This window comes from Protopterus annectens, chromosome 1.part1 (genome assembly GCF_019279795.1).
Source record: "Protopterus annectens isolate FY-2018-M chromosome 1.part1, PAN1.0, whole genome shotgun sequence".
NCBI classification, from domain to species: Eukaryota; Metazoa; Chordata; order Ceratodontiformes; family Protopteridae; genus Protopterus; species Protopterus annectens.
The window spans coordinates 186,768,705-186,783,082 of NC_056726.1; the positions used below are offsets into that span (position 1 = coordinate 186,768,705).

The 14,378-nt window shown below is 41.2% G+C and overlaps 1 protein-coding gene across 1 annotated transcript in view; it reads left to right on the forward strand.

The window, feature by feature from the left end:
• TTK (TTK protein kinase) overlaps positions 1-14,378 on the forward strand; it is a gene marked incomplete at its 5' end in the record, with an annotated part of 1,887,454 nt that overhangs the window by 584,437 nt on the left and 1,288,639 nt on the right. Inside the window, 3 exon segments of the mRNA XM_044074056.1 lie at positions 2,968-3,088; positions 3,194-3,284; positions 3,377-3,513. Coding sequence (XP_043929991.1) covers positions 2,968-3,088; positions 3,194-3,284; positions 3,377-3,513 — 349 coding nt within the window.

Here is a 14,378-nt window from a genome sequence, read left to right on the forward strand (position 1 = left end):
ATCCCTCGCCTCAGCCCAAGACAAAACATTCCTGGGCTGCAGGATAAGAACAGACTTTGAAGAAGGCTTTCCTTTCTCAGGACAAAGTAACCTCCCTAGTCAACCACTTCCATGAACTCCTCCTGGTCATCCACATCTCGGCCAGGCAGTTCTTGTGTTTCCTAGGCCTCCTGGCAGCTACAATCCCTATGCTACCCCTCGCCAGGCTGCACACGAGGAAGCTCCAGTGGTACCTCAAAATGTCTGTGAAGACAGAGTTGAGGTGGTGGATTCAGCAAGTACACAAGAACCCAGGCCTATCGCTGAAACCCACTAACCCAGTACAATGCATGCACACAGATGTCTCAGATATAGGGTGGGGAGCAACTGTGATTGGCCTCAAGGTGCAGGCCCTATGGGAGTCCTCCCTACAGAAAAAAAGATATCAACATAAGGGAGATGGCTGAGCTCCATCTAGCCCTACAGACCTTTCTCCCTCTTATGCAGCCAGGTCCCTTCCAAATCTTTACAGACAATAAACGGGGAGCGGGGAGAGCAGGTCTTAACCTACTTTGCAGGCTAGCAGTGCAGGCATGGGAGCTAGCCTCTCAGCGCAACATCACTCTGCAGGCGGTTTACTTTACATTCCAGGATAACCATCAGACGGATGCCCTTAGTAGATCCTTCTCTCTGCATCACAAGTGGATGTTACACAGAGATGTGTTCCTAGACATTGTTCACCAGTGGGGCATGCCACAAATAGATCTATTTGCCTCCCCCCAGAACAGACAGTTGCAGTGTGGGGCATGCCACAAATAGATCTATTTGCCTCCCCCCAGAACAAACAGTTGCAGCTTTTCTGTTCTAGGGATCCCTCCTCACTAGCCTGGAGAGTGGATGCTTTCTCCACCTCATGGAAGGGAGTGTTCCTTTATACCTTCCCTCCCTTCCCACTCATTTAGAAAGTCCTTCTAAAAAATCTAGAGGGACAAGCCAAGAATCTTGCTGGAAATTCCCTATTGGCCAAGGCAGCATTGGTTCCCCCTTCTTCAATCTCTTGCCAAGGGCAATCACCACAAGTTGCCTCACAAGGTGGACCTGCTCACACAGCAGAAGGGATCTCTCATTCATCCATACCTGGAGATGCTCTGCTTTCTCCCTCTGATTGAGAAACTCTTGATTCCCTTCAGACACCGTTACTCAGAGGACATGCTCTCCATACTGCAGGAGGCCAGGAAACCCACTACCAGGAGATCCTATGTTTCCAAATGGAGAAGGCTCTCCAAATGGTGTCTCCAGAAGCAGAGGGACCCCTTCCAAGTGGATGTTCCACTAGTCCTAGCCTGTGAGTGTGAGCTCATAAAATTGGAGCTTTCATATTCTTCTGTGAAGGCCCACTTACCTGCTATTTCTGCCTGCTTCCCTTTGGATCCACCTCTTCTTTCCAGGTTGGATGTCACTGTTTTTGAAAGGGGTTCTCCAAGTCAGCCCACCAAAGAAACCTATTCTACCCCGTTGGAACTTGCTATGTATTAGAGAAACTCACAGCTGTACCCTTTGAAACCAGCAAGCTCTGCATGTCTGCTGATGTGCACATGGAAAACTGTCCTATTAGTAGCCCTTTCTTCAGCCAGGAGGATTTCCGAACTGCAAGCACTCATGACATCCACACCCTACACAATCTTCCACAAAGATCGGGTGACCCTTTGCACCAATCCTGCCTTCATGCCCATAGTTGTCAGAGATGTCCCTCAATCAGTCTATTCATTTAGCACCTTTTTCCCTCTCCTCAGAATGACAGTGAGAGAGTACTCCATTTCCTTGATGTCCAAAGACAATTAAGGTTCTGTCTGGACAAAACCAAAGCCATTAGAAAGTCCAATCAGCTCTTTCTGTCCTTCCACCCCAGGGCCCTGGGCAAGGCAGTATCCAAACAAATTATATCCTCCTAGATACGAAAAACTGTTTCCTTCTGCTACTGTTACCATGGCAAAGACTTATTACAATGTTAAGGCACATTCTGCAAGAGCTGTTGCCTCTTCTGGAGCCTTCCTCAAAGGCCCTGGACACAACCACCTTCCTTGAGGCAGCCATGTGGGTCCTCTGTGCATACCTTTTCCAAACCTTATAAATTGGACCATGTCTCCAGAGGCAGGGCAGGATTTGCAAGGGCAATCTTGTATGGATTGCTGGAAACTACAACTTCTTCAGCACCCTTTCCTTTTCTTGAGCTGTGGCACTCTCCCATAGTAAGAATACTCCAACATGGGAATAGAAGGACATAGATTAGCTGTGTAAAATATTACCATAACCATAGATGTCCTTTTCTTCCATTTTGCAGTATTCCTTCCCACCCACCCTACCCCCTTCATTATATTTACCCTGTATAGATGGCATCTTTCTTGTATTCCTTAGACTGTTGTCCAACTGGGCAATCAGTTCTGAGGTCTGTGCATGCAAACTTCACATTTAAGGCCTGTGGTTTATGACCTTGTGTGTGATGTCCCATGCAACTGGCAGCAACCAGGCTTAAGCTTTTGCATAGGAGCTGCATGTTTAGGTCGCCTGAGGTGGAGGATCCCACAGTAATAATACTGCAACATGGAAGAGAAGGACATGTATGGTTATAGTAAGACTTTACACAACTAATCTTCAGACTGTAAAAACTTTTATATTAAGAAACAGATGCAGACATCAGAGTGCGTTGTCAGTGGTAGTAGCTTGTCATACACGTTTCACCACAGTTGAAATGATGATCTTTGTAACCCTGGTCTTCAACCAAGTTGCATCAGTGGTGATTTGGACACATTGACTAATGATGCGACACTCCAAATCCATATGAAAATGGGAAACAAGGGGGTGATGATGACTATGTTTGTAGTGTTTGAATGATTTGTTGCAGCATTATTAAAGTTGAAGAATGCGATCAGGTTTTGTAGATATGCAAGCTGTTCTCTGAAATATTACTTTGTTTTGCTTTACTTGTAGTTCCATCAGTACATGAGACACGGGATGCTGTGCCAGACAATGGATTTAAAATCCCCAAGAACCAAGATAACAGTGATAGTTCTTCAGAGCTTCCTGTGCACATGACTGCCTTTTCACTGGGGTAATCTGATTTACAATTTTTGGGTTGTATTAGAATCTGTTCACTATCCCAAACTGTGATTATTAATGAAATCTTACCAAAAAAAAAAAAATTTTTTTTTTTCAGTGCTGACCAGAAAAATGACTCTGCAGAAGAGCCTGATGTGATACCACGTGACCATAAACCCTTAATGATGCCCAAAAGCACAGCCAGTAGGGCAAGTAACACTTTTTGCTTATATTTTTCTGGCTCTGTGTACTTCCTTCCTCTAGCAATTTCAGTTCTTTTGACATTTTTTTTTTCTGATAGACTGACCAGATAAGCAGTGTTCGTATGCCTCATGTAACACCTGATGTTAATATTTCTGTTCACTCTCGAGTACCTCCTGATGCAGGACATGGGTTAAAGAAATCCAATACTTCCTACAGTTCCTGCAATATCCAAAGGTATTTTATTTTATTTTTTTTACCTGCCTGCTAGTATACCTTTCAGAACTTGGCCATCATTAGCTTTGCACAGCTCATTATGGCATATATAAAAATGTAAATATGAAAAGCACTTATGGAAAAGCATATATGACTGTCTTTTGAGTTACAGAAATGCTTATTTAAGCTGCTGTTTTATTTCTAGTTTATCGTGAAGGATAAACGTTTTGCAATATGCTATGATCCTATCCAGTTGCAGGCCATCATATATACCACATATGTTCCCTTTCCACAGCATGCTGTATTTCCATTTTTTCAGTTGTGCAGGAGTCACTTCATGTTAGCAGCAGGACCTGTGTGTTCTTGCTTGATTTGGTGGTAGTCTGGTTCTGAAATGCTTTCTCACCATTTTCTGCTTGTAACTTATGAGGAAAAACAAGTGACTTTTTTTTCTTTTCATGCCTTGACCTTCAGTAGTTGTATCAAAAGACAGAGCAGTCAAGTATATGCCAGTATCCATAATACTCTGTTTTCATCATCAAGAACTGCTGCCACAGTATGCATAAAATGTTGAAATTGCATTGCAGGTGGATGTTTAACCATCCAGTTTGGCTTATAGACATTTTGGATCTTTCCACACAGTCCAGCCTCTCCAGACACTGGATATCAGTGGGATATTTATTGTAAAGGAGAAGAGGCATCACTGCCATCTTCTTTTCTTTTATACTGCTTTGAGTAATTGGATGCTTATGGATTAATATGCATGAAACCCCCAGTGCTGTGATAAGGTCTTACTGTGAATTTTTTTTCTACTTCGTTTGTAGAGCTTTGTCTTCTTGTTATTGTTAAGAACTTTGACTGTAATTTATTTTTGCACATTTTTCGTCTCTCTGCAGCTGACTGACTGCTATTCCCATGGCCTTTCCTCATCTGTTGAGTGCATCAGACCTAGTTAGCTTCCTTTTGGACTATGTCTGACCTATGTTCTAGGCCAGTGAGGTGATCGAGGCACCTGGGAAAACTTTATACTGCTTCAGGAGTGCTTTTCTCCTACATTCCCTTCCCTAGCCTGCCCACCAGCACCCTCTGTGTTTTTGTAATGGGTGCAATTTGTGCTTGACCCCTCAGTTCTGCAACCATTGGCAGGAATGTCTCTCCCACAAGCACCACACGAACTGTTGTGTCCTCCATCTAAACTATCAAAACTGGCTGCATGACTTTGAAGTTCGGCATTAGATCACTGTTTTAGTAACCTAAACTGCAAAGGATATAACTATTGCCTAGCTTTCAAAACTTTGGGTCACCTTCCACATGCCCTAACTGCTGTTTGTTTTATTTTGTAATAGTTAATATTTATTTGTACCAGAAAATGTATTTTTGTGGGTTATAATTACTGTTCTGGTGTTTTTACTAAAATAATGCATATTTGAACTTTTTATCTATGTGTCTCTGCATCTTTATGTAGAATGAGTAGGGCAGGATTTGGTACTTTTGGGAACTGTCATTAAGATTATCTCAAACCTTATCTTGTTTTATCAAGAGTTTACCGACTCTCTCAGGGTCTACTTACCTGCTTTTCAAGTCCGTTTTTCAGCTTAATCTTAGAGCAAGCATCAGCTTTTTCAATTCTTCATTCTCTCCGCAAGAAGAAAGTTTGCCAGGAGTCTTTGGGTATCAAGCCAGCTCCCTCACTGCCTCAGCTGTCTATGGGGGGGACTGTTGTGGCCAGAACTGGTTCTTGGGCTGCTCATAATAGTCTCTCGGTCCCTCTGGTGTAGCTCCTCGGGAAGCCATTAAGGACTAAGATACATGTTCTCTGTGGCTGTAAAGTTGTCTTCACTGGACAAGGTAGACACAATATTGTCAGTCTCATGAGAACAAGTGGATGGTATCTTATGACATAGTCGAGCTAGGGTGCTCGTTTCCCAGGTTAGTGCCCCTGACTTAAGTCTCTCTCTCCCAGGAAGAGAAAGCAAAAGTTAAAATGGTCTTTTCTCTTGATTTAGTTGTCAACAGGAAATATGTGCTGGGATTTGCCAAAGGGTTGCTTTGTACTTTTAACACTTTAAATCTTGTTTCTTCTCTGGTAACTAGCAGAAAAATAACTGTTGAAGGGACAGGCTGTGAGGTTAGCAAGGATGGTGAGTGATTTTAAACAATTTACAGATGAAATTGGGACATTGAAGTCTATGTTGTCAAGAAGGTGGTACCCAGACTCATTCATTGACCCTATATTACAGGAGGCCCACAAAAAGAGTGCAACAAAGTCCAAAAAGCCAAAGCCTTAACGCAGTTTAATGTTAAACTTTAAAAGACAGCGTTTTCGCTACTAAAACAGAGTAGCTTCTTCCAGAGGCAAGTTTTAAGAAAGACATTTGACATCCTCATGTTACTAAAAAAAAAGTAACAAATGCATGTAATAAAAAAATTATTATTAAACAATAATTATATTTTTAATATAAAAAATAATTTTTTAATATAAAAAAGTAATATATTTAATATAAAAAATCTATTAAGAAATTTAAATAAAATATATTGAATGCATATCAATTTATTTTGCCATATAAATTCTGATAAAATCTAAAAGAAAAGAAATAGGACCTCTTTCCCCATTAACAATCAATCCCAATCCACCCAAAGCTGTGTCCTGAATTGAAGAAACATGTCATAAAGTAAGCAATTAATGTTCCTTATTGCATTGCATTATATATATATATATATCCCTATCGTTCCTGTCGTCTTTCTTCCAAGAAAGACGGGAAAGACAGCAGACACAAAGGGCAAATACATATATTACATTATTTTAAATTGTTTACTGTTTATGTTTATCCAATATTTGCTATTTCTAAATGAATGCTCTCCCCCAGCAACACATGACACCAGTTGCATGTCCCACAAGTAAAAACTAAGAAATGATGCTGGTGATAAAGTACCAATTTTATAAGGTTCTTCAGATGTTATAGCGGTAAAGTATCTAAGTTTGTCCCCTTGTTTAGAGAATCCAACTGAGTAGCTGTAGCAGGTCCCTTATCCAAAATAAGATTCTTTTTATCCAAGATCACTTCATCAATAATTGGAAGAGGGTAGGCCCCTATCTAAGAAAAAAATTTTTGAGTGTCAAGCATTCTTTCTCAAAACTCTTAAGTTCACTACAGATTCTAACTGCTCTTATTAATGAAGTAAACTTGTTGTTCATTGTATCCTTCCCTTAACTTGATCCAAATAATCTATCTAAGGATAGTCAAATTTGAAAGTAAACCTAAGAATGTTGTGGTGCTATTAAAATATTCCACTAAAAAGTGTGCATCTTCTCTTACCTTTAAGCAGGATAAAGAAGATATCAAAGGTATCTTGTATAAAACCTTATCTTGTTTTATAGCCTCAAGTGAGGGTATAGAGTATATAAATCAACGGCGGTTGAGTTCACTCAAAAAAAGGTACATTATTAATGTTCTCTAAAAACTCCATGAGTCGAGCAATATAATATATACAAGGTCTCAAAATCTCAATCCCCGTCCTCAAAAGAGGTCCCTAAAATATCCCTTAGTCCTGTGAATGTTAGTGTTCATCTCACTTGACAGATGCTTCCTGTTGGTTTTTAAGGCTTGCAATTGTTCTGTTGTTACGTTAAAAGCTTTTATTGTTCCTTTGATGGGACAAAGTTGTAACCTAAGGAGAGCAATCTTATTTCTACTACTTCTCTAGAATAAGTAGTGGAAGTTGTAGCTTCCTCCTCCTCTGGATTTTTTTTTGTACCAGTATCTAGATTCTTATTATCTTGACCAGATGCCAAGTCGTCTGGTTACTTACCTAACACATACTGAAGAGTTCTTAGTTTCGCGTTTTAAGTTTTGCCATAAAAGAATCTATACTGGTAAAATTGTGTATCCGTCTGTGGCCGATGTGGCCGCCTTAGTGCCAATCGTGGTTGTAGAGTGTTGGTGACTTCTGCTGTGTCCCTGTAAGTCGGTAAAGTCTCGCTGTCTCTCTTGTGTTGTTGTATATGTGGGTGGTACTGGTGAACGAAAACTGCTTGATGAGGAATTGCCTGAAGCGGCGTTGGCTGGCAGGAATTGTCTTTGCTCCTATAACAGTAGAGCAAACCTCGTCTGCAGCAGCATATCCCTCAAGGAAAACCAAACAGAAGTAAATCCTGCTTGTAGTTTAATTCCATGTCTTCATCGCAGTTTTTTTTTTAATAATAACCGTAAGGCAGGCATATATATCCGTGTCTCTCTGGAGAGTTAGTTCCAAAATATTAGCTAGACGGACTGGTGGAGCACCTCAGTAGCCATGCTTAAAAGATGAAGACAAGTCCAAAAGCCACCTTAGCAGCAGTTTAATTTAAAACTTTAAAGAACTGGCGTTTTAAACTAAAAAAGCAAAGCTTTTCAGCAAGCAAACACAGAAAAAGGCGCCAAACCAAATTTATAGTACCGGCTGCCTAATATTACAGGAGGGCATCAAAAAAAGAATGGATGGGCACTTTGTCCCTTTATTGGGAATTAACGTTCAAGCCACAGTTATACACAATAAAGAGAGTGTTGCTATTAATCAGGACCCTAAAGTAATGTAAAGGGGTTTTAACCGGGCCATGACTTTAACATTTAGCCCTTTGTTTAAAGACATTAAGGAGATTATTAATAACGATTGGTGTATTTTAATGAATGATGAGGAACACACAGAAAAAATGGGACATAAGACATTGGTGGTGTACAGAAGAAATTCTAACATTAAGAATATTTTATTGAGGGTATGAGAGGGCACATGAGAAAATGTGGGCAATGCCCACAATGCTGCCATATTATGGAAACAGATTCTGTTCACATTGAGGGGTATGGGGAAGTAAAACTAAGACAAAAGTTTAACTGTTTGACCAGATGTTTGGTGTACATAGCAATCTGTCAGCAATGCGATAGGTTCTACATTGGAAAAACTAAAATGCTTTTAATAAGTGGATATATCAACACATGTATGATATACGTAAAGTGAATCTGAGTAATGCTTTGGCTAGGCATGTGTTTGAATGCAGAGGTCACTTTTTTTTAGATTTTCTGGTTTGGAACAGATTGTTGATAAAGACATGAGGGGTGGGCCGAAAGATGTGTTTCTGGAATATAGGGAGTTAGTATGGCCACTCCGGGTTAATGCAACGGACACCCCCGGTCTCAATGAGACCATGTCTATTTCTAGTCTTTTGAAACTAAAATCCAAGTTTCATGTGTGACCACCTTTATAGTATTTTTTACAGTTCAATGTTATTACCAATATAAAATAGCTCACTTAGTATTACTGTACTATCATTATTTAAGATGGGTTGTTCAGTGTTCGACCTAGGCACATGAATTTTATGTATTAATTTATGGTCATGTGTAAGAGTTTTCTACATCTAATTTTGTACAGTTTTATTTATTAAGGCTTTATTGCACAAGCTAAGTCTAGTGGTAAATCAACTAAATGTATGTATTTATATATTCGTTTATTCATTAATTTATTCCGGTTATTTATTGTCATATTTATTCATTTTCACTTTTAATTTGTTAATAAAATGCTGTTTTATTAGTAGGGAGGTTTTACAGAACATTGTACAATATCACATAGTTTCTACTTTAGTAATTTTAATTCATTAATGAAGGGGAGTGGTTATGTGACCATGTGACATGAAGGGTATATAAATATGTCAAGGTGTTTTAATGGTGTTTCTGATCAAGTCTGAGGCTTAAGGCCAACAAAAGCGCCTAAAATAAACTGCTTGCTCTGGATATATTGTTTGTGTTGCTTGCTTCCATTGATGTGTACATATCTACCTGTAAAACAGGTGGCTCCTCATTGGCATCTCAACTTTGTGCTTGGAAAGCTCGTATGTCTTCCATTTAAACCAGGTCTGACTGATTTGAGGTTCTTGACTTGGAAAACTGTGATGTTCTTCCATATCACTGTTGCAGTATTCCTTATGTAAGGGATCTCCTGCCAAGGATAGCTAGATATCTGATCAGTACACCAAAGGCTTTAGTATTTACAGGCGATGTATGCTACACACATGCTCCCTACACAAGACGTAGGGCCTAAAGGTGACACATGGATGCACACACTTACATACAACTTTGCTGTCAATCTGAATGTCATCCTTGAACAGCAGTATGAATGTCTTTCTTCAGTACAGGTTATTGAGCAATTTTTTCAGATAAGTGCCCCGTTGGTATTTTTCTTTATCTTTTATTGTTGGTTTCAGTTAGTACAGAAAGGGAAAATTATTATATCCAAGGGACTGAATTGAGGTTCCACATTATCTTACTGAGGGAGGAGATCACTACTATGCTTATTGAGCGTCAACAAGGGTCCACCCTCACAAGCTTTTTTGGTCAGACGTCCTGCAGAAAAAGAAACAGAAAATCAAGAAAATTTCCCCTGCAGTTAAGGATCGCCAACCGGAATGGCAAGAATTTGCTTAGGGGTTGTTAAATGCTTTAATGGCTTTAAAGCCCCTTCAAGGGGTCTCTGTGCCTGCGACACTCTGGTCTTCCACTCCTCTTAAATTACCTAGGGAGCTAGATTCTTCTGATGAGGATCAGAATTTGTGGGAAAAGTAAGACCATGGTTCAGAGGAAGAGGATTCTATTAGTCCAGATTCTGCTTTGAAGAAACTTATTTCCTGTATGATGCAATTCTTTGTGTGGTTGCTCTCAAGTTTTTGATATCCAGGAGAGGTATGTACTCCTCCAGATGAAATTTCCAAAGCTTTCTGCTATTCCTCCAATTCACTATGCCATCCTAGATACCTTTTCAGTAACTTCTGCATCCCCTGATTCTCAGCCCTCGGCTCCTAAGAAACCTAACAGATTTTACAGGGTGCTTGATTGTAAATTTCTGTATAAACACCCTTCTGCTGATCCTTTTTTGGTGTCTATCTCTTCTGACAAACCCTATAAGCTGTTGCCCTCTACCAAGCTGCTTCCTTCAGATAAAGAAAGTAAGACTGTGGAGAGGCTGGGCAAAACGGTTTATACTGCTGCTACCCTATCTTTTATGACCAGGTATGTTTTAGACCTCTTTTCAGATGATTTCTGATCTTCCTGATTCTGAGGGTAAGACTTCGGCCTTTACCTTGCTGATTTCTACCTCTCAAGTTTTCACCACTCTATTAAATGCAGTTATGGTGTAGTTGATGCCTCTTCCAGGGCTGCTGCATTTGATTCTGTCATGAGGCATTACTCTGCTGCTGAACTTTTTAAATCTCTCCAGGATAAGAGCAAAGCCTTGCAGGAGATTAAACATATTTTTTGTTCTCCTGTTCCAAAGCTTCAGAGGAATTACCCTTCCAAATGTTTTTTTTTTTTTTTTTTTTTTATGCGCAGGCAGTATAGCCCTCCACCCAAGCATAAAAAGGGTACTAGTTGTGTGCCTCTTGCCAAGTCTACACAGGTCCCCAATTCCCAGAAACCTCCTTTTCAGGACAAGTCTGGTTCCATTTGACAATCTGCTTCTCTTTTTCCTCTGCCAAACATCCTTGTCTCTTCATCTTTCCCTGACCCTTCCCAATTGGTTAAGGATTACAGCAGACTTTTCTGTCAGTTGCCTGCCAGAGGTATTTCTTGGTTTGGAAATCTCTTCTTCGCTTTTTGGGCATCCATCAACTTTCTTGAGAACAGCTTCCTCTGCTCTCAGAGGTGCTTCATTCTCTATTGACCCAGGGCACATTTCAAGCTGTGCTCCCTGCTGAGAAAGGGCGTGTTTTTTATTCCAGAATGTCTGCAGAGGTTCCCGTAGTTGGTTCTTGTTTGTGTGATCTGCTCCATGCTGGGATACATATTCTCTAGTTAAAGCTCACTTATCAAGAATTTCTGCTGATCTGACCTTGAATCCTCCTCCCCTGACCTCTAGATTTGAGGTCAGTTTCTTAAAGGCATCCTTCATATCAGACCTTCCAGGAAGCCTATTCTGCCTTCCCTGGGACCTCAGTTTTGTTCTTGAAAAATTAACTTGGCTCCTTTTTAGCCTGCTGCTTCAGTTTCCTTATATTGTACTTGGAAGACTGTTCTTCATTTGGCCCTCACTTCGGCTAAGAGGATTTCTGAACTTCCGGCTCTCATGACTGTTCCTGCTCTTAGTTTTCCAAAGAGACAGGGTTTCTCTTCGTAGTAATCTTCCTTTTATGCCCAAGGTGGTAAGTGAGTTATCCCTTAATCAGTGTATTCATTTGCCTTCCTTTTTTTCCTTCTCCACAGTCTGCCAGTGAGAAGGCTCTTCACTTCTTGGACTTGCATAGACAGCTCAGATATTTCTATAAAATTAAAGTTATTTGCAAATCTGAGCAGCTTTTTTGTCTCCTTTCATCCCAGGTCTTTGGGTTTAGCTGTGTCTAAGCAGACAATCTCTTCCTGGATTTTTAAAGCCATTTCCTCTTCAGTAAAGGCTCTCTCAACCAGAGCTGTTGCTTCCTCTTGTATTTTTTCAAGGGGCTGGATACCAATTCCGTCTTTGAGGCTGCTACTTGGTCTTATGTCCATACATTCACTAAGCATTATAAGCTGGATGTTATTTGTAGGGCTAGATCTGGCCTTCCCAGGGCTATCTTGCCTGGGTTTCTGAAGGGTTCTTCAGTGCCATCCTTCTCCCAGGTTTCCTCTTGAGCTTTTGTACACTCCCATATGTAGGGAATACTGCAACAGTGATATGGAAAGACATAGTACAGTTATGTAAAATTTTACCGTAACAGTAGACATATTTCTGTTTATTGTTGCAGTATTCACTCCCTCCCTCCTGCCTCCTCTGCTGTACCCTTTTCTCCTTACCCTCCTGGCCGAGGGGTTCTTTTCTTTTCTCCTTCTGGATGCACATGGTCCTTCTGGTCCCTAGGGACATTCTGTTCCTCCTGGGGCTTATCAGTTCTGAAGTGTGTGCACCCATGCGTCACCTTTATTACCCTACGCCTCGTGTGGGGATCCATATGTGTGACACATGGCACCTGTAAATACTAAAGGCTTTGGTATACTGGTAAGATGCTGAGCTATCCTTGGCAGGAGATCCTTTAAGTAAGGAATTCTTGCAACAGTGAAGAGAAGGCCATCTACTATTGTAAGATTTTTCAGAACTGTACTTGTCATTGTTATGACTTTTGCAAGAAGAGCATCCAAGTTATAAGCTGATCAGATATTTTCAACATTTGGCTTCAACTTGTGGGTTATCAAATGCAGCAACACCAACTCCATCAGACTTCAACTCGCCATGCTCCTTTGCCCTTATCCACAATCCCTCGCTCAGCAGACTCCTCAGATCTAGTTTGCTTGAACTGGCTCTGTGATAGAATATTCTTTTCAAGTAGCATATTGTAGAAGTTCTTTCACCTTTTTTCTCTCCCTTACCATTGTTAAAACAATTGTATTAAGAATAGGTGTAGCATATATAGCTGGGTAACTAGTTTAGGCATCATTTTCTAGTGTTTGTGTACAATAATATCAGGCTTTCCTGTCCTTTTTCTGTTGGCTGTGGTGTTCTTTTTATTCTTTGGTATTTTAATGTTTGCTTATTTGGTAGTGGTATCTTCTGTTATAAGTTGTAGGGTTTGACTCTGTTTATTTTTAGTAATTTTTTTTTGTGCAATGTGTTGGTTTGCCTTATGGATAAAGGTTTTAAAAAATGTTGCCTGTGGGGGCACAAGCTGTCATCTCAAGATGCACATGATAGTGTGTTTATTGTTTGGAGTCTGCCCATCTGGACTCCCCTGTTCCATCTTTGATGAAGGGCTTGGGTCCGAGTCAGTCAACGAATGACGGGCGAAGTTAGTCCTTAAGAGTTTTCTTCCAGCTGATTTCTCCTCCACTACTACTTTGGTGCTGACAGTTGGATCCGATAAGCACTGCTCTTCTGAGGACTTCATGGGGGATCATGAAAGGTTCTCTTCTATTTCTATTCTTGATCCCTCTTCTGGCTCACCAAACCTGAAGATCCCATGGCCTTTGGGTGTGTTGGCTGCCTTGACTGCGACCCCTTGGAGCCAATCACCCTCAGTGCCCACTACAATCAAGACTTTGTCTACTGCACTTGGTGTTCCCAGTCCTTTTTTTGGTTAAAGGGGCTCACTTGGGTCGGTAGTTTGTCACTTCCCCATCTACTCCACCGGAGACGTCGCTTGAGTATTCTTCTTCCATGCCTCCATTCTTAGTCTCCCAGGCTTGGATCTGGCAGATGGGTACCTCCTCTTCCAATCCCACATCAGTGACTGTCTGTTGGTTATTGAAGTTGGTGGGCAATTTCAAAGCTTCTGACTTGAAGCAGTTGGTCCTTTTTTGTAAACCCAGATGCAATTAGAGCCTATTTCTGGAACCTTGGCTCCATCCTTGGTTTCTTCCCTTGGCCCCTTTGGATCTGAGGTCCTCTGGCCTGGCTGTATTCCCACCATCTGTGCCAGATCCAGTGATGTGGCTCTCCTTGGTTCTAACTCCTGCCATGGTCTCGTTGACTCGTACTGCTTTGGTCTCAACTGGACCTCGGGACTGTGGCTGGTGTTTCTGGGTTATGCTTGACGGCCCAGGTTTGGGCTCATCCATCCCACTCAGAGATTTGGTGTTCTACAGCGTGACTCTGGTCTCGACAACAGTGAGGTATAACTCCCTCAGTGTTGGGCATGTCTCTGGAATCTTCAGGTACTGGGACCATTGGCTCTGGGAGGCCAGCATCTGCTTTTGCCTTCATTTGTTTCTGCCTTCATTGTGGAGAGAATGTTTTCCTTTAAGAAGACTGGGTTGGACTTCCTCAGCGAGTGTTCCATCCCCTTTCTCATCTGGACCTGTGACCAGTCATCAGTTTGCTCTGAGACAGCTTATGCCAGTTGGTCTCCATTCCGCTCCCCTGGTGGGGCTTCCTGCCTCTTCCCCCTTCGACTTCTC